The sequence below is a fragment of the Fonsecaea monophora genome (assembly GCF_001642475.1).
Source record: "Fonsecaea monophora strain CBS 269.37 chromosome Unknown Scaff12, whole genome shotgun sequence".
In the NCBI taxonomy this organism is placed as follows: Eukaryota; Fungi; Ascomycota; class Eurotiomycetes; order Chaetothyriales; family Herpotrichiellaceae; genus Fonsecaea; species Fonsecaea monophora.
In genome coordinates, this window is record NW_019173943.1 from 363,672 (window position 1) to 387,804 (window position 24,133).

At 54.3% G+C, this 24,133-nt stretch overlaps 9 protein-coding genes across 9 annotated transcripts; 5 read left to right on the forward strand and 4 right to left on the reverse strand.

The window, feature by feature from the left end:
- Window positions 1–1,414: 1,414 nt before the first annotated feature.
- Window positions 1,415–2,881, reverse strand: AYO21_02723 (hypothetical protein; the record flags this gene model as incomplete). Its single annotated transcript, XM_022652700.1, has 1 exon — window positions 1,415–2,881. The coding sequence occupies one exon, from the start codon at window positions 2,879–2,881 to the stop codon at window positions 1,415–1,417; it is 1,467 nt and encodes a 488-aa protein (XP_022515056.1).
- A 1,951-nt stretch (window positions 2,882–4,832) lies between these two features.
- On the forward strand, window positions 4,833–6,134 carry AYO21_02724 (hypothetical protein; the record flags this gene model as incomplete). Its single annotated transcript, XM_022652701.1, has 2 exons — window positions 4,833–5,237; window positions 5,292–6,134. The coding sequence occupies 2 exons, from the start codon at window positions 4,833–4,835 to the stop codon at window positions 6,132–6,134; spliced, it is 1,248 nt and encodes a 415-aa protein (XP_022515057.1).
- Window positions 6,135–7,568: 1,434 nt separating this feature from the next.
- Window positions 7,569–8,800, forward strand: AYO21_02725 (hypothetical protein; the record flags this gene model as incomplete). Its single annotated transcript, XM_022652702.1, has 2 exons — window positions 7,569–8,080; window positions 8,137–8,800. 2 exons carry the CDS (start codon window positions 7,569–7,571, stop codon window positions 8,798–8,800), a joined length of 1,176 nt encoding a protein of 391 aa, XP_022515058.1.
- Window positions 8,801–10,059: 1,259 nt separating this feature from the next.
- On the forward strand, window positions 10,060–11,016 carry AYO21_02726 (hypothetical protein; the record flags this gene model as incomplete). Its single annotated transcript, XM_022652703.1, has 1 exon — window positions 10,060–11,016. The coding sequence occupies one exon, from the start codon at window positions 10,060–10,062 to the stop codon at window positions 11,014–11,016; it is 957 nt and encodes a 318-aa protein (XP_022515059.1).
- Window positions 11,017–11,183: 167 nt separating this feature from the next.
- On the reverse strand, window positions 11,184–13,195 carry AYO21_02727 (hypothetical protein; the record flags this gene model as incomplete). The annotated part of the gene is made up of 2 exons (XM_022652704.1): window positions 11,184–12,364; window positions 12,457–13,195. The coding sequence occupies 2 exons, from the start codon at window positions 13,193–13,195 to the stop codon at window positions 11,184–11,186; spliced, it is 1,920 nt and encodes a 639-aa protein (XP_022515060.1).
- Window positions 13,196–14,652: 1,457 nt separating this feature from the next.
- AYO21_02728 (hypothetical protein) lies at window positions 14,653–17,004 on the forward strand (the record flags this gene model as incomplete). The annotated part of the gene is made up of 1 exon (XM_022652705.1): window positions 14,653–17,004. One exon carries the CDS (start codon window positions 14,653–14,655, stop codon window positions 17,002–17,004), a length of 2,352 nt encoding a protein of 783 aa, XP_022515061.1.
- Window positions 17,005–17,941: 937 nt separating this feature from the next.
- AYO21_02729 (hypothetical protein) lies at window positions 17,942–18,623 on the forward strand (the record flags this gene model as incomplete). Its single annotated transcript, XM_022652706.1, has 2 exons — window positions 17,942–18,021; window positions 18,179–18,623. 2 exons carry the CDS (start codon window positions 17,942–17,944, stop codon window positions 18,621–18,623), a joined length of 525 nt encoding a protein of 174 aa, XP_022515062.1.
- Window positions 18,624–18,833: 210 nt separating this feature from the next.
- Window positions 18,834–19,332, reverse strand: AYO21_02730 (hypothetical protein; the record flags this gene model as incomplete). The annotated part of the gene is made up of 2 exons (XM_022652707.1): window positions 18,834–19,133; window positions 19,273–19,332. The coding sequence occupies 2 exons, from the start codon at window positions 19,330–19,332 to the stop codon at window positions 18,834–18,836; spliced, it is 360 nt and encodes a 119-aa protein (XP_022515063.1).
- Window positions 19,333–20,009: 677 nt separating this feature from the next.
- AYO21_02731 (hypothetical protein) lies at window positions 20,010–23,872 on the reverse strand (the record flags this gene model as incomplete). Its single annotated transcript, XM_022652708.1, has 2 exons — window positions 20,010–23,651; window positions 23,705–23,872. The coding sequence occupies 2 exons, from the start codon at window positions 23,870–23,872 to the stop codon at window positions 20,010–20,012; spliced, it is 3,810 nt and encodes a 1,269-aa protein (XP_022515064.1).
- Between the last annotated feature and the right edge of the window lie 261 nt (window positions 23,873–24,133).

The following is a 24,133-nucleotide window of genomic DNA, read 5'->3' on the forward strand; positions in this document are numbered from 1 at the left end:
AAACCATTTTGTTCTTCCACCACTCTATATCGACATCGACAACGGACAACGTTTTGAGCTTCAATCAATACCGCTGCAGCTTGGTCCATTCCATCCGCGGCCAACTGATCAACTGCAAAACCTCCCCAAGAGAGTAGGTGGGACAAGTGTGGGAGGACAAGTAACAGGTCCAGTCTTGCTGACAGAAAGACAAACAGGACACCTCCTTTGTCCACTGAACCATGTCTCGCGAAGAGACCAACTTTAACATGGATATCTCAAAAGAGCATGCCAAAAGTCTTCAGAGCCAGGGCAAAAGCTCTCAAAGAGCTCGAGGTCAACATGCTGGCAGTGGGAGTCTTGACGAGATTCGACTTCCGGGCAAAGAGGAAGAGCAACTGATGATTGTCTTGTCTCTCTAGCTCTCATGAGGGACCATTACAATCACACTGGATGGCTTCCCACTGTCCTCGTCAAAGCATGCTACAACATGGCAGTAGGGAGAAATAGATTTCATCCCTTGGTCGATAGATGATCATACTATTCTAGCCTATGTGCCTATCTATGTACGTACATACTTGTCGTATCTCCATACCCTATTTTCCGAGCCCGACTAACAAGGTGTTAAGGAAAGAAGCGTGCCACTTGTGCCTACCCTAGTTCCTGATCGCAGGAGCCCCCTCCTCTACCTCTTATGATATCAGCTTCTGGGGACCGTAGCCTCTCTTACTCTTTCACGTTTTCGCTGTCGCGGAAGAAAGCTGTGTGTTGGGAGGAAAAAGGCTTAGTTTGGGGAGATAAGTCCGTCGCCATTCAATTGCGTGTCAAGAAGATCGGAAAGAACAGAGAGACGTCTGTGATCTCGATCTATTACAGCACACCTACCCAATCGGGGCAGATTAGAATCAAGAAAGGGACATGATGTTTCTCGCCTCTGTTCTTCAATGCCATGCCCGACGAGGCTCAATACCACTTCCAGCCCCATGTGGGATCCGGAGTCTTGTCAGACCAAGTGGAACAGGAAAAGAAGACGAAGAGAAGGTCACTGCTTGGGTTGTTTCAATATTGTTTTTAAATCTTCATTCTCATTCCTCTTTAGAAACTATTGCTTTTGTGGTAAATTTTTTGTTGCCTTGAAAACACAAATATCTCGGGACCACGAACTCGGAACTCGCCTTCGCTAAATATGCTCATGCTGCTGGAAGATCGCGCCAAAAGAGATGCAAACCGCAGAGACACACCATGTATATATATATCACAATTTCGCCTTCCTTGCCCAAAAAAAACAGAACTCATACATGGACTCCGATGGTTGGTTTTTGGATTCATCCTGCTTGTTGTTCCATCTGTAGCTTTTCTTTACTCCTCTACCCTAGCGGACTGGGGCGGGATAGAGTGTATAATTATTCCCTGTGAGACGAATGAGGTGTGCTGCCTAAACCGCTTCAGCGGCCATTATGTCTCGGGTCTTGGTCTCCTGGACAGGCGGTGCGCCTCGATCCGTTATCCCCTCGCTGTTGCTCTCGACTTGGGCCTTTGCGCGCTCAAAGTCGACCGACGTCGCTGCCGTGGTGGCTTTGGCACGCAGGGCACTTCGGATCTCGGCCACGGACCGGTCGTTCCACAGCTCGTAGTCGCTCATGCTCAGCGGGAAGAGCACCTTGTTGTTCGCGGCGGCGATGAAGCTCTCGGTATTCGGCGCCGGCATGCTCGTCAGCACGTCAATGTCGGACGCCAGTTCGCGGCAGTAGTCGTCGAGCGGCAGGTCGTTGACGTCGACGCCAAAGGGGTTCTCAATCTCGTACCCGATCGCCGCCAAGCCCAGGATGATGTACGCGGCCAGCACCACCCCGAATATCGTCACCCACCCGAGCTTGCTGTAGATCTGGAATGGTAGCGTCAGGATGTACACCCACGTGATCTGCGAGATGGAGATCGAGTACGCGATCGGCACCGGCGTGTTCAGCACCCGTTCCGTGCCCGTCAGGATGTCGGCGAGCTGCGCGATGCTGTTCATCACCGTCGTCTGGTGGATCGGCAGCGTCAGTTGCCCGTTGCTGCACACCTCGTCCAGGTACGCTCCCAGGTAGTTGAGGATCTCGAGCGGCAGGTTGCCCAGGTTGTCCCGCGACCGCTTGATCAGCTTGCGCGGGTTCGACTCGGCGAACGACACTCCCAGGTACTGCCCGGCGGCTTTCCACGAGCTGGCTCGCTTGGGTTGCAGCTGGCTCTGGTCTGCCTCACTGGCCAGGGTGTGCAGGTTCCCAATCAGCGGTTGCAAATCCGGGTAGTCGGTCGAGGGCTCAAACCGGAGTCGGTGCTTCAGGGCCACGGCGAAAGCGTTGATGAGGTTCAGCGCGGTCAACTTGGCCAGTAGCTCCGACTTGCCCTGTTCCTCGCTCACGGAATGTCGTTCCTTGGTGTGAATCCAGATGATCCTCGCCAGATTCCTCGATGTTACAATCAACTGTGCCCAGTATTTCCGCCCCTCGCTGTATCTTTCATAGGCCGTCGTCGACCGGAACGACAACGCCAAACTGACCACGAAACCGGTGATGGTGAGGAGGACCGAGTCAAATACCAGCTCGTACACAAACTTGTTGATGCAGGTGAACAACGTCGCCCAGCCGGCCACGAACGCGAGCGGCAGGATCATCTTGGGCAGCACACTACCGTGCAGACGCGCAAACCAGGGCCATTTGGAGTGATGGTTCATGTCCCGGGGTCCGACAAAGAGGTCTTCAATATCGAGTGAGGTGTGTGTGGGAGCTCGGAGTGCCAGTGGTTTGAAGTTGGTTACTCGACCGGGGGAGGCCATTGTTTTAGGGTCGTACGAGGACGTTGAAGATCCGAAGTCGTTGACCTCGAGTTTGAGGTTCTTGGGTGTCCCCGGTTTAGTCATGTCGAACAGGTGAGCTGAAGACACTGTATAGTAGAATTATAACCTCCGCAGGTACAAGTTCGACAGAACTTGTGTTTTGTAAGGTGGCAAAGAGATATTAACGAGAGCGGTGATCAACACCCATAGAAAGGACAAACACACAGGGCAGAAAAGCAACCACGATGGCAGAACAACAGCTTTTGACGGATCGGCTGGGGGAGAAGAACGAGACTTTTGACTAGGGACTGAGGTGCAAGAAGAGAAAAAGAACAACGGTCAAGGCTGCGACACGAGGAACATAACCCTGGTGAGGCACTTTAGTCCATGTCTTATGTAACTTTGGCATCCCCTTCCTGGTGCTTACTCCGTAGGTACCAGTGCGGATGAGAAACGAAGTGCTGCATCCACCTCGCATAGCATGGTCGACTTCCCCGAGAAGACTATAGCACCATGGGATACCCACTGGGGGCCGACTAGGTAGCGCCATTGAGGGGTGTGCTGGGGTCGAGAACAGAGGAAATTTGTCGAACACGAATAGCCAAGATGTCGAAAAGAGTCTGGAAACTGGAGCTGAAATGGAGCTGAAACATGACCATAGCCAATTGTCCCGGAATGCAGAACGCTCATTGCCTGGAACATTATTCGGTCTTGGACGTTGGAACACACGCCGTTGAGCAGAACTGGTCAACGGCCTGCATGATTCCACCGGGGCAATTGCAACGCAGCGTGCCTTGAAACAAGGAGTACATTAAAAGAAAGGACCAAAGAGGCAAGGGACAAGACTTGGTATTGAGTGCCTCGTATTGGTAGTTGGTTCAACGGTTAGGGGGCAAAACTCAAGCTTCTGGGTGGGCGGCGGTTCCCCTTGTGTCGAAGAAAAGACGGAAAGGTGCTTTGCCTCGTCCTGGTACAGTGGTACTTGGCTTTGCCAATGGGCTTCTGTGTTGTGTGATCGAGAAAAGGGAGGGAATTGACCACGCGGCCAGGCCAACCAGCCAGGTTCCACTCAGCTGTTGGTCTCCATGGCGGAATCGGGATGCCGGTACCAGCCGAGGGTCTGGAGGGACTCGCAATTAGAAACGAAAAAGGGCATTCGCTTGCAAGTCCGCTGTCAGTCAGTTCGTGACAGGAGCCCAATGCTGGTGGTTATGCAGTTGAGCGGCCTGACTTCGTTCGATATGTACCTCGTTGTCTGCATTCTGCTGAGCTGGTCAACATCAGCTGCTGCAAGCCTGACATCAGACATTGTAAGAGAAGGATTGCCAGTACGAATAGGACATGTGTGCAATGTGCCACCGGGACAGTGGCCAGCAGTGTTCCTTGTATAGAGAGAAAATCTTCTCGATAAATGGTGGAAAGACGTCTGGGGTGCGGATTTGTTATAGCATCCAGATTCTTCCATCTCTTGAGTACAGCTTCTCAGTTACGGGTTCGGCGTTCACAAAAGATCGACGCAGATCATCTCCTCTGTTGTGCAAATGGGGAATTTCGGAGGGATTTGGGGGATCTGGGCCTGTTTCCGGCACTCTTCCGGCCCCCTTGGGATCGTGAAAGAGCTGATGAAAAAGGGGGCGTAGCTGATTCCAGCTGCAGAATATGAAGCGGGTGGGAGGAAGTGACACTTCGGTGGCTTGTTGCGCAACGCATCTTTTCATTCGCAGGAGGCAAAGGAACAAAGGAGGAGGAGGAGGAGTAGGATGGACCGTTGAACTTGCCCTTTTCGTCCTTTGTCTATACAACTAAAACCCTCAACTACAAAAGCATCCTTGACAACCTCACCGGCGCTCGTCTCATCTCATCACTCGTTACTCGTCGCTTTAGGCCACCCTCGTTTTATGTATGATGCAAACATCGCTATTGTCACTCGCTCGAAGGTGACACATTCTTTCTTTTCTAACTTTTTACCCCAATCCATGTCCTCCCTCTGCCATCCCGTCCCTCGCTACTGGTCCCCCTCCCTGTGACGATCACCATGCTCTTCTCTGCGCCCACGCGGCTCAACTTTATTGTCGTCGGTCTCGTCATTACCGCTTTTATCCTGTTCTATAGCTCCTTTCGCCCTCCCCGCCCCGAAGCGCAAGATGTCCTTGATTCTGCAGACGCAGACGCAACCCCTACCCTCCTCGAGGCCTCGCAAGCGTATTCTCCTCCCAGAAAGACCCAGACCGACGAGGTAGCGTACCGGGTTCAACCAGATGACTTCGCCCCTCGAGTGCAGAATGAAACACTGGGCTTTCAAGAGATATACATGATTTCATTACCTGGAAGGACGGACAAGCAAGATGCTTTTGCCATGCAAGCAGCCTTCTCCGAAATCTCTTATACACAAGTGGATGGAGTGTACGGTCACGAAGTTCCTGTCAAGGCACTACCTCACGTATGTTGCCGGACGGAGAAAACACATTTTGAATGATCGCTAAACAGTGAGCAGACCATGAGCCAAAGTGCCAATGTCATCGGTTGTTGGCGCGCACATTTGAATGTCTACCAGAAAATGGTGCACGACAAAGTTTCGTCAGCTCTGATCTTTGAGGATGACGCCGATTGGGACGTCTCTCTTAAGGAGCAACTGGTCCAGTTCGCCCGAGGCTCGAGATTCATCACCAACACTTCAGAGGATGCATTTTCCCATTCGCCGTATGGGCATGATTGGGATATACTGTGGATTGGACACTGCGGCACTTGGGTTCTTCCATCCGACAACCGTCGATTCTTTGTCATCCCAGACGACTTCACCGTCCAGCCGCCTGAAGCTCGCGTCGATAATGTCGACCAACCCGACATGAGTCACTGGGAAAGCGGCCCTGATGGCAACAACCGCACGAGAATAGTCTTCCATTCAGAAGGAGGAGTCTGCACGGCGGCATACGCCATTTCCCAAAAAGGCGCACGGAAAGCTCTCTACTACCTCTCCATGATACCCTACAACAGCCCAGTGGACTGGGGTTTGGCCACTCTGTGCAAGAACAAAGAGTACGAGTTCAACTGCGTATCGCCATGGCCGCAACTCGTTGGGGTCTCCCGACCAACAGCGAACACGGCCAAGTGGAGCGACATCGGATATGGTCCGGACTCGGAGAGAGTGGTCGAGGAAGGGAGCTCGCTGCATCTGGTCTATCCCATGCGGCAAAACATTCCCAACTTCCTGCATGGAAAAACGGTATTCCGCAGTCAGTATCCTGACATCGCACCACCGATGAGTATCAAGGAGATTGGGAAGGCGGTGGGTCACGTTGAAATCCTGGAACCTCAGCCTCTACCCGAACACGGATGATTCGGGACAAGGAATGTTTCGTCCTTGAGCACCACTTGAATACCGCCGGAACTCGACTTTTTGACTGCCCAGTCGTTCGTACCAAAACCTCCAACTCATTGATGGTGGTCGCCGGACGAAGCCGCCGCTATACACCAGTCACAAGCACGATGTCGAGTTGCCACAGCTGCAGGCAGGTCAGACTCCTTGAGCGGCATCCCACCTCACCTTCAAACCGGCTCTGTTGAGTGTGGTGGAGTCTGTGCAGTCTGTGCGAGTTCCAGAAACACGGCAAAGACCCCTGCCGCTCCCGCTCACCGCACCCGCCTCGAGACATGATGCACCCCGAGCTTGCAGCTCGCCAGTCAGCGCAATACCCGGTCGGCGATTGAATTGCACCATATGAAAATCTCGGATCGTCTTGGGTATATTTGAGATCCGACAGCCGTAGATGATTCCGGCTAGGCGAAAAAGTTTGGACAAGAAACCTTTGGATTTTGTTTTTGCATAGTCGAGCGATACCCCTTTTCTTGGTTTAGATGCAGCAATTGACGATTTCTACGCGGTATTGGTGTCTGAATAATCGTGGGCTACGATCTTCGGGTATTCTCCTATCACGGCTTTGTTCCCCTCTCTGACGCGTAGCGACGAGAGACGCGTACGGGAAAATCTAGATCGGTGATCGATCGGTAAACACAAACTAGGCAGGATGAGTGTCTAGTCCATTCCTGTGATTGGGACCTGGACTTTGCTAATTATGTGGTCGATTTGCGAGGTCCGAAACTCCCCCCTTTGGACGCAGGGATCAGGGATCAAGTTTGTTGCGCAACCATTCGGCCTGTGCCTGCGCCATGGCCTGCGCCAGTCCCTTTTCCCACCCACAACCACAGCACAGCACAAACAAAAAGCACAACCCTTGCAATCATCAGCCGAAGCCTGAGATCCCTCCGACCCCTCTCTGTAACAGGTCAGCGCCAGCCACGGCTCCGACCCAGAGTACAAGTACCCAAAAGTATTTGGCGGAGGCCGAGAACCCTCGTTCCAGATACAGTAAATACCATGGCCTATCCCCCCAAGCCCACAGTTTGCCCCTGAGCTTGTCCGACTCTGGAAGAATTAGGCTTTGGTCTGAGATATGCCAGAGTCTTGGTCTTTTTCTCCCTTGCTGGGCCGCGCCGCATCATTGGGGAACATGTGTCAATTATTCGTGCGAGCCTTGGAAATTCGAGATGCTTGTCCTTGTCCCTAGCTAATTCCCTTTTGCTCGGTGCAGCTGGTCTGATGCTTCCCAACTCACCGTCGCTCCTTCAGTTGACCTCTCTTTCTTTGAGAGACTTGGGATCCCATAAAGAGCAGCAGCTGTGTGTGGGAGGAAATCATTAACACACAGACCTCGCCCTCCTTTTCGGCCCCCCCTCCTTTTCCATCCAGTCCCGTCCTCTCGATCCTTCAGCAATGGATCTGAACCCCTCGTCTCGGAATGGAAACCCTCTACAACAACTCTACGGGTCGCGGCGGTCATTACGCTGGATCGTGTTGCTCGTGCTCGCGGCCCTCGCCATCATTTATATGACCGGAACGACCTATGAGCCCTACAGCGCGGCCGGAGGTGGCGGGACTAGCTACTCATCATCCTCATCGGGGTTTAAACATTCACACAAGAAGCAGGCGAAAGCCCTGAGTCCGGTGGATTTGATGAAGAGACCCATCTCCCGCGACCTGCAGACCATCCCCAAGCTGATGCACCAGAGCTGGGCGTCAACCGAGCTGCCTGCCAAATTCGAGCGCTGGAGTTCGACGTGCAGGCAACAACACCCGGACTGGGAGTGGGTGTTGTGGACGGACGAGGACAATGAAGAGTTGGTCCGGACACATTTTCCCTGGTTGCTGAAGACATACCTGGGTCTGCCCAGCGTCATCTACCAGGCGGATTTGGTGCGCAATCTCTACATGTACATGTTTGGAGGGTGAGTACTTTGGGAATACAAACATGCGCAGAGGTTGAGCTGACCGATGGGTGCAGGGTGTATGCTGATTTGGATGTTGAATGTCTCCGACCTGTCGACGAGATGTTTGCTCAATACAACGTGACGACCGCGTCGCACGCCAAACCCAAACCACAATCTGCCCAGAACATGCTGAAGAGTGGTCGAAAAGCCTTCTTTGGCAGAATGGGTACCGACCACGGCTCCTCCAACTCGATCCCCAACGCCTGGATGGCTTCGACGCCCGGTCACCCCTTTTTCCTGATCGTGCTCGAGTCGGTCATGAAGAGGATGACGGAAGAAGGGGACATGGACAACGTGGAAGGCATCACGGGTCCAGGAAAGCTGTACGACATGATCAACGAATACCGCCAGGAGGACAGCAAATGGGCAGGGGAGGCTCTGGACAAGCACGTGTCCAAGAATCCCACGGCAAAGCAATTCAACCCGCGCAAGGGATTGAAACATACCATCGAGGTGCTCCCTTTCCAGTACATTTACCCGTACTCGTGGGAGCGAGACGGCGAGGCTTATCGAGAGGTGTGCTGGGCTACCAAGGAGGCCTTCAACGCCGAGCGATGCAAACAGCTCCTCGCCACCGATCACTGGCCGAGTTATACAATTACCTACTGGAGTCACACCTGGACGAGTGGCGGTCATGACGACGGCAATGTACAGAAGCTTGAAATGGCCGATCGATGAGGAAACAAGGGGTAGGGGTCGATTACGGAGCCAGCATATAAGACATTTACGTGCGCGCCCAGGGAGTTGGAATGTTTTTTTGATGAAGGTTTGTACCTGGATGGTTCTATCCCCTGGCGAGGATTTTCGTTTCTTGGAGTACAAAAAGATGTCTTCTTTTTTGGGGCCAACTTTTTTTGTTTTTGTTAACGAAGATCATTAGATGAGAGTTTTTGTGCCGGCTAGGATTTTTCTTTGGTCGTGATATTTTTTGCGCGGCGTCGGGGAATGGAGGAAGGAATCTATATCTCTGTGTATATCATCGGCATGTCATCGTCGTTGTTGTCGGTGTCTTGTTTTTGAGAGAGGGGAGAAGGGCAGAATTAGGGGTATGGGTTGACAAGATGAAGAAGTCCGCGTTCTCAGTCCCAGGTGTCAGTTGTCTGTCTCGTCCTGTTGGATGATAGACAGTGGAAAACGAACTCAGATCAATGAAATAATAGAAGTATGGATCTTATGGGTTGTAATACCAGACGTTTCTACTATTGAGCATTCAAGCCTTCTCCACTGGTTTTTGAATGAATAAAGGAGGGGAAGAGGTTGACGGAGAAAAGAATACCGCCTATGTATCGTATCTTTGTCTTGCCCTGGCCTCGCATTGGAGGGTAAAATTGATTGTTCAGTTCTGTTCTGTTCAGTTCGGCCATTCTCCGCTATCCCGCTGTACCGAGTACTGTGATACCCGTTATCTATCCAAGGTATCCAAGATGAACCGTTTTCTTGCAGTGCTCGAGTCTCTCATCTCGTTGTCCTGATATCGTCGTCCCTCTTCGAGTAGGCTTCCATCTGGTTGATAGCTATATCCGGGCGATTGGTGGTTGTGGACGAAGTTGGTATTTCTCTCACTACACAGCACAGTACAGAACAGTACAGCACAACACAGCAGTTGAAGAGTGCATTCAAGTCGTATATGACCGTGTATGTGATCAGCTTGAAGAAGATCAATAGATGGTGATTGAGACGAACCAGGGACTGATACATATCTACGCTCTCTATCCTGCATCTCACATAACTATTACTGAGTGACTGACTGGTCTGTCGGAGTTGACCACTCGATCTCTCATATATAGTCGATAGAATCCGCTGCTGGGGTTTATTGGAGGAGGGCAGAAAAGGAGGGCAAAAAGCAATATCAACATATCAACATATCATTATATCATTATATCAACACAAACGGCTTACACACACACTCTCTCTCTCTCTCGGGTACCAAAAGCAATATGCCTTTTCTCGAAATCTCCCCCTCGGTGCGCATCAACTACACGATCCACCAGCCCTCCACACCGACAGAAAAGCCGTGGGTCGTCCTGATCAACGGCCTCGCCGACTCGCAGACCACATGGGCCGCGCAGACCCCGGCCTTTACGGGTGCGGGATACACGGTGCTCACGTACGACAACCGCGGCATTGGGCTGTCGTCGCGGCCCGAGAGCGACGACGAGGTCTACACGGCCGAGACCATGGCGGAGGACCTGCGTATCCTGGTCACAGCACTCAAGTTGCACGGACCGTACCACCTCATGGGCGTCAGCATGGGCGGCATGATTGCGCAGACCTACGCGCTGGCGTACGGCGCCTCTGGAGAAATCGCCAGCCTCACCCTGGCGTGCACGTACGCCGCGCCGGGACCTTTCTGTAGCAGGATGTTCGCCCTGTGGCGCGACATGGCGCAGCGAATGTCCGTCGCCGATGTCATGCGCGACGTGGCCCTGTGGGCATTCACGCCGGCCTGCTTCGCCGTCGACTCGGTCGAGCTCGTTGCCATGGAGGCAGACATGGCCCGCATCGACAGCGACATGGGCCTGCGCGCCTATCTGGCCCAGTTGAACGTCATCACCACGTTCGACACGCGCGCCTCGCTGGGACGGCTGGGACAGATTACGCTGGACGTCAAAGGTGGAAGTGGAGGTGAGAAATCAGAAGGAACAGCAGCAGCAGCAGCATCATCATCATCAAAGATCAAGACCCAAGTCATCGTCCTCGCCGGCGAATGCGACATCTTGATCCCCGTATACCTGTCCCACGAGCTACACGCCTTCATTCCCGGGAGTCGGTGGCGCACCACCAGGGGCGGGCACGCCTGCATGTGGGAGTATCCGGACCAGTTCAACGAGGCGTGCCTGGAGGAGTGGAGGGACGTGGATGAGAAGATTGGTGTTGCTCGTCAAACCAAGTAGGCTGGCGAGGGGGTGGGAGGGTACGAGTCTTGCTTGTGCGTTGTGTTGTGTGTTATATTACTTGCGAGCGAGCGGGCGAGTGAATGAATGAATCAACGACTGAAGGACTCTCTCTCTGTGTGTGTGTCACGATAACATTTTCATACTCTTCCCTATGTACTTCCCGCTCAGCCCACCAGCCTGAACCCGCGATCCGTCTTCTCCCACTTGACGTCCATCTTCTGGGCCAGGCGCAACACCTCGTGGGGGCTGTGGACGTCGCTGACGACGGCGCGGGCGTCGCTGGTCAGGGGGTGCGAAAACGCCGCGAGGCTCGACGCCTTCCACAGCAGCGTGTGCTCGCGCACCGTCATGGCCATGGTGCCGAGGAGCAGCACGAGCGCCAGGCCCAGCAGCGCCGCCGGCAGGGCGATCCAGCCCCAGCGCACCAGCACGTGCGGGCGGTCCTGGTACACGGCGCCCAAGGCCGCGGGGACGGCGTCCGTGACGAACGCGTACGACCGAATCGTGTCGCTGAGCGATTTGGCCAGGCTGGCAAACATGCGCTGGAACTGAACGAGGGGCGTCTCCTCGTAGAACAGCGCCCACAGGAACAGCGCGATCGCGCTCGTCGGCGTGTTTGTCGGGGGCGACCCCGACATGAGTACCTGGCCTTGCCACTGCGTAGCGAAAAACTCCCGCATCGCCCCGATGTTGTTGCTCTGGTACACTCGGATGTAGCTGGCCGGGTCGGACTGGTTCGTGAAGGACGTCGGCGGCTCCAGCGCGTACACCCCCGGTGAGGTGTAGTTGCCGGTCGAGTAGGTGTCGACGACGCGTTCGCTGAGCCGCCCGCGCGACACGGACGTGTTGAACTTTTGCACGCAGTAGTAGATGCCGCACTCAAAGGCCTGCTTGGTGGCGATGCCGTTGATGTCGCTCGCCGGCACCAGGTTCCCCCACGCTTCGACTCCGGGGCCCCATTGCGTCTGGATGACCGAGAGCACCGACAGGGCCGTGGCACCGTCAAAGTGGATCGCGTTGGTCGTGTTGGCCGACACGTCGATCGACGAGTAATTGGCCGACGGCACCCCCGACACGGTCAGCCCGTTGGGCAGCGAGTAGTTGCAGTAAGGGAGGGAGATGTCAGAGGCACCAACATCCTGCGAGGGTACCAGTTGCGTCCCGCACGATTTCTGCAACGAGGCCGTCACGTCGTGGCACGCGCTGCACACGGCCATGGACGTGTACGTTTCGTGCCACGTGCAGTTCCCCGTCGGGCACGACACGTTCTTCACCTCGGACAGGTCCGTGTACTGGTAGATGCCCGAGTAGATGGCTCCGACCATGTCGTTGGAGATGCTGGTGGCTATTCAACGGGGTTTGTCAGCTCAGATTCATCATGATGGAGGATAAGAACACAGGTTTAAGCCAGGAAGGGGCTCCGAGGGAGATACTCACTGAGAGAGTTGCTCCCCCAGTCCAGATTCGTGCGTGGGATCCGTGCAATGTCAACCTGCACGGGCTGTAGCGGATAGACCACCAGAGCTTGGAACGCGAAGCCAGTTCCCAGGGCGGCAATCACGATCACGGCACCTAGACACGCGAGACGTCTTTGTGGTTCAAATGTCAGCTTCTCATGATCACGATCGGGGAGGGGTGGTAAGAAAGAGATGATCTCCAAGGATATGATATATGTGACATACCGACAACGCAACGTCCACAATAGCACAAGCGACCCCAGGGGTCCACGAGCCGCCGACTCGAACTTTTGGAAATCAGCCAGCGGCCGCTTCTCGTTCTGGAACCAGATCCATTTCAACTGGCTGATGCTGGCAGCGACGGGGATCAGGAGGCCCGAATTGAAGGCCGTCGCAAAGATGGAAATGATGGTGTTGATGGTCAGGTCAAATGATTTGCGGTGTCGCCCGGCGCCCACGTGCAGCGTCCACGTCGGCGCTTCGTGTCCGTTGTGCACGGCCAGCAGCGCGATCGTGCCGATCAAGCAGCCCAGCGCCAGCGTCCAGCCAAAGAACTCGAACAGCCAGTACTTCTCGACGACGTTGAGGATTCGTGCTGCCAGATCCCGAGTTGGTGGTGGCGCCTCGATGCCCTTCTCCGACGGTGGCAGGGCCGTGGTTTCTGGGACATCCTCGATCTTGATATGGCCTTGCCGTTTGGAGCTGTCGAGGGCTTCCATTGGGAATGCTGTCATGTCCGGCGTCGTTGTTTTTGGTATTTCTGCTGTCGTTGTCACTGCTACAGCTGCTCCTCTCGTTCAGAAAGACGGCGATGCCGGTCCCGCGTCATATTATTGAAATGGCGTCTCCTGAGCGCCTTCTTCCTAGTAGCTTTCTTTCACGTGTCTGGCAAACACGAGTAGATAGCCAGCCATATCTGGACCTCAACGGCGAGCCCGTGGTGGCGTCGCTTTTGAGTAGCTGGATGCGGGGCTCCTAACGAACAATAGTTACCCGAGCCACAGGTAGCGGGTGAGTGGATCGGGATCAGGCAACGTCCCCGCCGAAATTGCCCGAAAGGGGGAGGGACATGGCTTGAAAGAGAAAAGGAAAAGTGGAAATTACATAGACGACCGATTAAGCGGCAGAAACCAGATTTGCAGGAGGGCACAGCAAACACTCGGTCTGTGTGGTCGGCGTTGGTCTGGACTCGCCTGGATGGCCGAAAAGGGGTGGATACTGTGGGTCCAGCCTTGTCTCCACCTTCCCAACTAGTGTTGTCCCTTGAGACAGACCTGCATAGTCGAAGCCAAAAAACACCATATTATCTTGATGCTCCAGGGTTCTGGCTCACCCCCAGGGTGCCAGGCTAAGAGGATCGGTGGAGTCCCTCGCATCGAACCCCCTCAAAATGTGCCTCTGATTGTTCCTTTCGAGCCAAACTTCGACGCCGTCGCCAGCACCAATATGCTCCCCTAAGAGTTTTTTTCTTTCTATCTTTGGCGAAAGATGCCCCTCGCTAACAGAAATCTCCCGCGCGGACTTTTGTGCCGCAACGACTCGGGTACGAGGAAACAGCCCTGTCCGCCACGTGTGATCCGCCAAACATCGAGCTCGCCATCGACCTCGTCCATGCTTTGAGCTATCCCCCCTTTTAACGCTTAGGTACCTACAAGGACATTGTACTTGTACACTTAGGGCTCCAAGGCAAGCGAGGTCTCGTGCCGATGGATCTGCCAGAGGTCCAATTTTTCCTCTCTCTCTCTCCAGGGCGGGTCTCTGCAGTCACTTTGGGGCATAGCTCCTCGTTCTGGTCCTGGCTTTGTCTCTGTCCATTCTCCTTTGCCATGTTTGTGGCTTGCTGTGCTCTGCTGCTGTGCTCGTTCTCGGCGCATCTGAATTGAAACCTTGTCGCCGCATAGGGAGCAAGTCCGGATTGTGGCTCCGCGCGAACAGCGCAAGGAAAAAAAATGATGTGCTTGGAGATTTGCCGGTAAGGAACGGCCGCCTCGTGGAGCGGGACGGCTAGAAAGGTAAGAATGGCTCATCTTCCCTCGATGTGCCTCCTCGTATAACTATCTCCTTCGACCTTCCGTCCTTCTTTTCAAAGCCGCGCATTCTTTGCTTCTTGCGGACAGGAATTATTTTTCAGGTCAGGTAGTTTCATCCCCCTTACCACCTTACATACCTTGACAGGATGGTCGTCAAAGACGCCATTGTGACGGTACAAGACGCCATGTCCGACTACCAGGACAAGCAGTCGACGCACTACACCACCCGCAGTATCGAGATGACACGACAGTCCTCGAGTCCTATCAACAGAGTTCCCTACACGACTCAACGGCAGCTCACTGACAGTGACACCGACGATGAAGGATTGACCCAGCTTGGTATGAAATGGCAGCGGATAAGGAGAAATGTCCTCCTGCGGTACATCATCTACATTGTGCCTGTGGCCGTCCTGTTGGCCATCCCCATTGTCCTCTTCGCCACGGTATACAAGGACTCGAGGATCATGTCCACTTACAAAACAACGTCGACAACCCCGCTCACCACCACCAACGTCACCCATGTCGACCCTGTGACCGGCAACAGCACTTCCGATGTCACTTCGCTGTACAACACCACAACCGCAACCATCTACGAGACTACCACCCACACTGAACACCGTGGCATCCGTCTGCTGGGTCTCTTCATCTGGATCGAAGTTGTCTGGGTCCTGCTGTGGGTTGCCAAACTGCTGGCCCAGGCGGTCCCGATCGTGTTCCAAACCGTCGGTGGAGCCATTCACACGGGCATCCGCAAGTACTGGCTGGTGCTCAAGGCGGTGGAAATCCCGCTGTCGCTCTTTTTCTGGGCCATCCTGTCCATCGCATCCTACTCGCTCATCTACGTCTTTGACCAGGACTTCCACAATGACCACGCCGGCAAGATCAAATGGCTCCACACGCTGCACAACGTGCTCAAGGCCTCGATCGGCGTCGCGGCCCTGTACCTGGTGGAGAAGATGCTCATCCAGATGGTCAGCGTCAACTACCACGGCAAGCAATTCTACGACAACATCAAGGAGTTGAAGACGCTCAGCCGGGCCATCGAAACCATGTACGACGTCTCGCGTCGACGGTTCCACGACAACCATCCGGCCTTTATCGAGGATGACCTCGATATCCAGGACACCAAGGGATACCGCAAGGACCGGCTCGGTCGACTGAGGAGCAAAGATCAATCCACGGCCATCTTGATGACCAATCTCGGCAACGCCGCCGCCAATGCCACCTCGGTGCTCGGATATCTCGTCAGCGACATTGCCGGCAGACAGGTGCTCATGCCCACTGCGTCTGGCCCCGTCGTCGAAGCCGCACTCGAACGGCCCGTCAGCACCGAAGCCCTCGCCCGCCGGATCTGGAACTCGTTCACCAACTTTGGCGAGACCAAGCTGGATCAAGCCGCCATCACGGCCATGCTCGGACCGGGCCACGAAGACCAAGCCCTGTACATCCACTCCAAAGTCGACGCCGACGAGAATGGCGACCTCACCATGGAAGAGATGGTCGACCTGGTGAAGAAGGTCGCCAACGACCGAAAGACCATCTGGGAAGGGGCCAACGACGTCAAAGATGCCATCAAAGTCCTTGACCGCGTGCTGGGCGTCATCGTCTTGATCTTCGTCTTCCTCATCTACGCAGCCTTCTTCTCCGACTACCTCGCCAACCATTACACCCAGATCTGGTCGACCTTTACCGGTTGTTCGTTCCTGTTCGCCAGCACCGCCGGTGAGCTCTTTGCCGCCTGTATCACGGTCTTTATCAAGCATCCCTACGACGTCGGTGACCGCATCATCGTCAACGATAGCGAGATGGACGTCGTCAAGATTTCCCTCCTGTATTCCGTCTTCCGGGAGGTGCAGTCGAAGCAGATGATCCAGATCCCCAACAGCAACATCAACGGCGTCTGGATCAAGAACGTCACCCGGTCGAAGGAGCTCAGGGAACAAATTTCGCTCAACGTCTCGGTGGGGACGTCGTTCGAGGACATTGAGACCCTTCGCGGGGAGATGCTCAAGTATGTCAGCGAGCACAAGCGCGACTTCATGCCCATGGTGGACATCCAGCTGATCTCGATCGCGGACCTGTCCAAGCTCGAGCTGCGTGTCGAGTTCCAGCACAAGGGCAACTACGCCTCGGACTTTGTCCGCGCACAGCACCGCAGCAAGTTCGTGTGCGCGCTGCTGTCGGCGGTGCGCAAGGTGCCCATCGACGGTCCCGGCGGCGGCGGCCCGTCAGCCGGATCGATGGAATCGCCCAACTACACGGTGGCCATCACCAGCGACGTGGCCAAGGCGGCCAAGGCGCACTTTGACGAGGAGAAGGACAAGAAGCGGATGATCCCCAAGACCCACGGGCCTGCCGCCAGTGAGATCGGGGTGGCGGTCGGAGGACCCGTGGGCAGCACGGGGCTCCAGGTCCAATCCAGCGAGGCGCGAAGCAGGACTGGCGGTTCGGGGCCACGGGGCTCGGACGACTTCACCAATATTTCTCTGCATAGATGAGGATTGTTGCCCGTCGTGAAGAATGGATCTGACTTATGATGAGGGGTCCGAAGACGAGACAAGGCTTATGGTTTTAGAAATTTCATTGGGTTTCGGCATCTATTGACTGGCAAGCGTAGATTTGTACTTTTAGCTCAGCAGGTGGTCTTTTGTGTGTCTGTGACTTTTTTGAACTCCAGACCGAGTAATATACCTCCGCTATTTGTTTGGGGTTGAGAGGGGGCTATAATAATGAGAAATGGTCCTTTGAGAAATCCATCCAAAATTGTGGTTTTTCCCCAAGAAACAGATGGCTCTAACATAGCCTCTCTTTTAACGATCAAATAAAGGTCGAGAGGACTTGCAGTAATTTACTAATACCCTTAGGTTGGCTTGTCTTGTTTGTTATATTTGCTACTCGGCGAGGCTGCGCAAGGCTGAACCAAGATCATCGGCGTTTGGAGAAAAAATCTTATGTCATCAGCCGAGGTCTTTCAGTCCGAATCCCCGACCAACTTCGGGAAGCTACACGAGTACAACAAGCAGACGAGGCTTTGACGACGACGACCACCAAGTCACTCCATTTTTGTCAGGAAAGACGGGAAAGGCGAGGACAAGGACAAAGACAAGATAAATCCCAACCACAAAAAAATAAAAGACCCAGGACTGAGAGGACTTGTCAAGCGAGTCAAGTCAGTCAGCATCTCTCCCCAAGTCGATCGATTGCCGGCCACAATTTGAGACATTGTCCTTTTGTTCCCCAGCTAGGGATTGGGGACTTGTATTTTTCGACGGGAGATACGAGGATACAGCACAGCACAGCACAGTACCGCATCGTACATTAGGCATCAAGGCTGGTTCTGCTGGGACGTTCGACCCTACGCACGGAAACGGAGGTGCTCAAGTCCTTTGAATTTGAAGTTTGAGGCCTCTTGATATTGTCGTCTGTCGAAAAAGGATGTTGGGGCTCGATATCGCGGCGAAGCGGAAACGCGTGATTTCGGATTATCCGTACAGGCTGGAGTATCGGACACGATGGTAAGTACACCCACTTCAGCACCAGCAGCGGCACCAACACTTGCACCGTCAATGTACCTCTTTCCGTCTTTCTTTTTCTCTGGCCCATGTGTTCTATCTATTTGAACCAGTCCCTAATAAACGGCCCCTCGCTAACCCCCGGGGGTGGACTTTGCAGGAGCGACAACGACGTCTTCGGCCACATGAACAACCCGTACTACGGCGTGCTGTGCGACTCGGTCGCCAACCAGTACCTGATCGAGCGGTGCGGGTACACGATGCACAAGAGCCCGCAGGCCGCCATCATCGCGCACACCTACTTCGACTACTTCGGCAGCGTCGAGTACCCCGGCGTCATCGAGGTGGGCCTGCGCGTCGCCCGCCTCGGCAAGTCCAGCGTGCTCTACGAGGTGGGCATCTTCAAAAAGGGCGAACCCCAGGTCAAGGCCGTCGGGGGGAGCATGCACGTCTGGGTCAGTAACGATCAGGGAGTGCTGGGGCGGCCGACCCCCGAGGGCATGCCGGCGCATGTGAGGCGCGGGTATGAGGCGTTGATGGAGCCGGGTGCACTGAGCGGTGAGGGTGGGAACGAGGACGAGGGAAAGCGAAAAGCAAAGTTGTGAGAATGGCTTGGGTTAGATGGACTCTGATGTCTCTGTGGCGGGCAATGAGGCTTCGTGTTCTGGGTGAAGAATTAAAAATCTCAATATCCCTCACTTTCCCATCTTCCACTTCTCTTCTTCTCGTAAACCAGCACGCCAGCAAATCGCCCAGCCCCCAAGAGACACACACTAACATCCATCACCACTTCATACACTCATCCTTTTGTCATCCTACTGCAGCCACGTCCATGCGGACATGATGCTCCCCAACCCCGTCACCGCCCCGGTCACACGATCCCCATGGCGCAAATACCACGCACTACTAATCCCGTACAGCGCGGCGGTCATGGCGACGATGACCCGGTCCACGCCCGTCCACGCGGCCGGATCGCGCTGCGACAGCTGGTACGTGGACAGCGCGGCGATGCTGAAGAAGACGCTGCCCTGAAACCAGCCGGCTTTGGCGTAGCAGCGCAGCAGGGCCGGGAGGGCGGACCACGCGGGTAGGCCGAAGGTATTGAGGCCGTGGACCTTTGCGGTGTGTCAGTATTTTTTAGATAGGTGTGTGTGCCTCTTGGAGAGAAGGTGAGAGAAAGGGGAAGAGAGGGTGGGAGGGAGGTGGCATGAATGTATGGTGAAGAAAGGAGGGAGAATAAAAAGACAGACTTACAGTATGTCCCACCGCGACGAGGGCGTGGGTGATGCTCGTAGCCAGCACGACGCGCGACATTTCTTGTGTATGTTCTGTATATCTTGGTTCGGTAGCTCGAGAATTATTCCTCAGCTGGTCCAGCCGGATTGATGGTGATCGATTGATGTCTGGTGGATTGTGGACTTGTGGGGATGGATTTATTGTGTTACTCATACACAGACACACAGCTTAGAACTCGAAAGTGGATTGATTGATAGATATTAGATTGATTGATTCATCTACCATCTACCATTGACCCTGCATGCTTCATCCCATGCTTCATCCCATGCTTCCTTCTCCATCCTATATATCTAATCTCTCCATCCATCTTTTCCATCCATCAACGTCTCGCCCGTGCCACCCCTGCCCCTTCTTGGCTCTCGCACCGGAAACGGACGTGAGAACGCGGAACCGAGGCTTTCGTGCGTACGGCGTTACTGAGGCATCGTATCCAGTCCAGCCACACGGGACGACATTTACACCGAATGAGTCGCCCAACGATCAGGGACAACGTCGAATCCCTTGTTGAGATACTTTGCCTTAAGATCACGGTATAGCTCAAGCTCGCCACGACTACTACAGTTCAAATGAAGCACAACAGGTAGAACGGGAACAATGCTTCATAGTGCAGACTGCAACGTTTCCTCATGTTACAACATCAATCCAGTCCTTTTGCATCTAACTTCATCAAGAAAACATCGCTCCTTCCGTTGTTTCTATCTTGATTTCTTTCCTCCCCCAAACGAACTACCTAGCGTCTCGCTAAAAGCCCTGACTGTCTTCTTTGTAGTCGACCTCGCGTACTGCTGTTCAAATTGCGTAAAGGCCGTGCCTGTCCCTCTCCAAAAATCCCGCATTGACGTTCGCTTCTTCGTCCGCAACGACGAGCTCCTGCGGGAGACGGCTTTCACGGAACCTGCTGTGACCTCTATTACAGGCTTTGGTGGCTTGACGAACAGACCCGTCGATACTTCACGATGCTCCTGTGGTTTAGCCGAGACAGTAGGTATCGAGGCAATGGTCGCAGGGTCTAGAGATTCTCGGTTTGGTGTTGTCCGTCGTGAAAGACTCCTGTCGACATCTGGTGTTCCTAGTTCAGGCGATGCTGTACGAGCTGCGTCTTCACGCCATCTTTCGATCGACTCCATGCAATTCCCAACAGCCTCTTCCTCGCCTCGGGCTACATGTTGAAACTGCCCTTGTTGCACAGCAGTCAACTCGCTCATGGCCAATAATAGGTTTGCTGTCTTGGTTGGCAGGACCGGCGCCGTGGGGAAAAGATGCCCTCGTTCATGTATCGAGGGCTCGCCCACAATCGATCTCGTCGGTGTCCCTCCTCGTCCTGGCACCTTTTCCAGCATCCAAGGTCTAATGATCCTTTGATGGTGGCTGGGGTCTTCGATCCCGTGGAAAAATTCAACAAACCCCTCGGCTAGCGTACCTGCGGTCCTTGTATACGGCTGATAGCTGTGGAAATGGTGAAAGACTGCATCGTCGAGATGCGACTGATGAATCGCCTTGGGCCACGGCATGCGCACCCAGATCTCCTTGACAAAACAGAATGAGTTGAGAAAATCATCCACGCTCCCGGCATAGTCGGGGTACGCCGTGCGATATCTGACGAAAAGACTATCAGCCCCAGTTGACTTGTTCTCCTCGTCAACTCCACTATACGCAGATTGACGGGTGATGGGAGTCGACGTCCGCCGCAATGCGAGGGTCGTAGAGTCTAGCTGTTGATCCTGCAGTCTGTGCCCCGGTGCTGGTCCCACAAGGCTCGCGGGGCTGTCTGTATCAATTCGTGACGACCGAGGAGATCGGCTTGTCAACAACTGAGGCTCGCCAGTCGATCGCAAGGTTACTAGACGGTGTTGCTTCGCTTGCTCAGACGCCAAAGTCTCACTATCGCAGCCCGCAGTCATCCTCGGCTCTGAAGCAGGACGTCGCAGAGAGTTCTCGAGCCTGTCAATCTGACCTCGTCGCTGTCTATGATCTTCTGATGCCTTCTCAACGATCTCTCCATTTTTGAGATCGCTGTCCGCGGCTTCTTGCTCTTGCCGTAGCTTTTTGACGGGAGCATTGCGGCCTTTCGAGTCTGTGCGCTTTCGTTTTGCCGATACAGGAGAAATTGACTCACGGCTTGCAGACACAGCCGGTGATGGAGGGTTTCCGTCGTTGTCAGAACTGATTGAAGGCTGGAAACCATTCTCTGCCGCACGGTCTTGTCCTCCTACAGATACGAGACGACTGTGGACCACTCTCTGAGAGCTAGTGCTCGCAGAAAGAGCATCTTCTGCACTGACGTTGCGGGCAGGGATTGGGGTCTTGCGCGAATGAGTGTGGTCGATCCCCGTCGCTTGAAACACCTGTGGTGCACAGTATGCTGCAATGAGGCTATTCTGGGCCGATCCCGCGGTCGGATTTGAGCCCTCATCCGCGGGCAGAGCCTCGATACCTGGTTTCATCACTGCCACTGCAGCAATCTCCCCTAAGCTTGGCTCATCGTAGGTTCCAGGGACAAAGGTTGAAGCTGGATATCCATCATTGATCTTTGTCTTTTGAATAGTCAGATCGTCTTGAGCACCCACGAGACGGGGGAAATAAGGTCCTTTCCCGCCGTAGGGCGTCCGCGCAACCTGAATCCCGTCAGACTTTGAGCTGCCTCGTATCCCAACAACCTTGGGAGGAATCCCTTCTTGGGACGAGCTCTTATCACTCGGGTCAGCTTGCGGTAACTGCGCTGATTGTGGAACCTCCGCAGCCGATGGTCTTGAACTGACACTCTGATGCGAATTCGCTTCCAAAGAACCGGGACTATGTTCATAGGACAATGATTGAGCCTCGCGCCCTTGCTCCCGGTCGGCAGGGTTGTTGGACAACGGCTCTTGACCACTGGACAATGGGCTCCCCTCGATTGGATTGCCAGCAAGATGGGGACGCTGTTTCTGTCGCGTGAGATCCAGTGGCGGACTATTCGGCGGTAATCTAGTGCCTCGCCGCAGTTGAGTTGGTGGGCTCTGAGACCAATCGGCAAACTCCTCAGAGTCGCTCACATTTCCTTCACTGGGGGTTCCTGATTTCAAGTCCTCGTCTCGTGAGTCTTGCGCTGCCGAAACACCTTGCGTTGAGATATCAGGTGCTGCAATCTCCAGAGATGAGCCGAGATCACTCGCTCGATTGTCAGCAGCGTCCGAGAGTTGTACCAGGAGGTCTAGAGGCACTCCTCCTGGCCTCTGGGGTCGACCAACGAGTGGCGGTTGCCAACAGTCCCCAGACTCCAAAAGGGACGCCAATAGCTGTGCCTGCTGACGCGGGATCTGTTGAATGCGCCTGGGAACATATCTGCCTGCTTGTGCCTCTTTTTGCCACCGATTAAAGTGGCCCAGAGGCTGTTCAGTCGATGAGACAACATTTGGCCTTACCGGACTCGATTTTGTGGATAGCTTGGGTATCTCTTCATGGTTTTGATCTGCCGACTGTCTTGAAGATCCTAGAATGTTGCCTCCTAGCTCAGACATCTCCACAGGACTGCTCTTGTCATAGTTTGTTGTGAGAACCGGAATAACTTGAAGTCCTGGCGAATTAGGATTTGTTGACCGGGAGAGAGCTCTGGTTGCGAGTTCTGTTCCTGGGTCATCTGTCGTTGGTAGAGCCAATGGAGACTCATGAGGGGGTGTAATGCTTTTACCCATAGCGAAGGTGCGATCCCCCCCTGGCGCAGACCGTTGTGCCTGTTTCGAAGGGCTACCGTATAAAGAGCCGATTGAGCCTTGTCTACTCAGGGGTGGTGGCACTGATTGCTTCTCATCGCACCTGGTGGCTGGCCCATTTTCGTTGCTAGAGGTCGACTCTATCTGTGTGGTTCTGTCCCAGTAAGTGAAAGCGTTGGGAACCTGTGTACAGAATGACTGATGAGCGACATCTTCCTCAGGATCACCGCCAGGCTTTCTATCCACATGGTGTACCTGGGTATTGAAATCAATCTGTGATTTGAAGGAGTCGGGACTGCCGCGTGAGGCGGGAGTCAACGGAGCACGATTCTGCTCTTTCACGGCCCAATACCTGGATATCCTTTCGCGTACATCTTTGTCTTCAGTGACAGCGCAGCCAGAAGAATGGTCTTGTTCCCGCTGGTCCTTCTCATTCACAATCCTGTAGGCCGCAATCTCGAGCAAGGGTTTCGGTGGGTTGACATGAGGAGTAACGCGAAGGACAGGATTGGTAAGGTGTAAGAGTGTCCCTTGCTGAGCATCGGACTGTTTTATTTCGACTGCGGTGCCCTTGGTGAAGATGGCTTCAATCTTGTGGATTCCGTCAGAGATCTCCCCACAGGGTTCTATCGTACCTAGTTTCGGCAGCTGATACAGAGTCAGCGCATTTAGCCTAGACAATTACCCAAACTCGTCCTTACCTTCAGGAGGTACACAGTTCTGGAACATGTCGCCCTATAGCTTGCTTTTAGTTTATCGTCAATCTTGTGAAACTGATAGTCGGTAGTGCGGCATCCTTCAAGTTCACCAAACCACGCATCGAGACTGGACTTGATGAAGTCGGCCAGCCATGGCTCGTGGGGTTCCATAGGCCCCGGGAGATTGATACATCCGAATATACACGATCGATATTGAAGGGTCGCATTATTCGACGCAACGACATTCCTGGATTCAAGTGTCTGCGGTGCCGCATTGGGGTGGTGCCTGTTTGCTGTTCAAGGGCAGGTCTGACGCGTTTCGACGCGACTTTAGATGCCAAGGCGAGTAATTGACAACTGCTCGCCCCTCACCCCGCGCGCGGCCTAGGGCGACGCCACCCAGTGCTCAACACAGTCAAGCTCAGTCCTTGT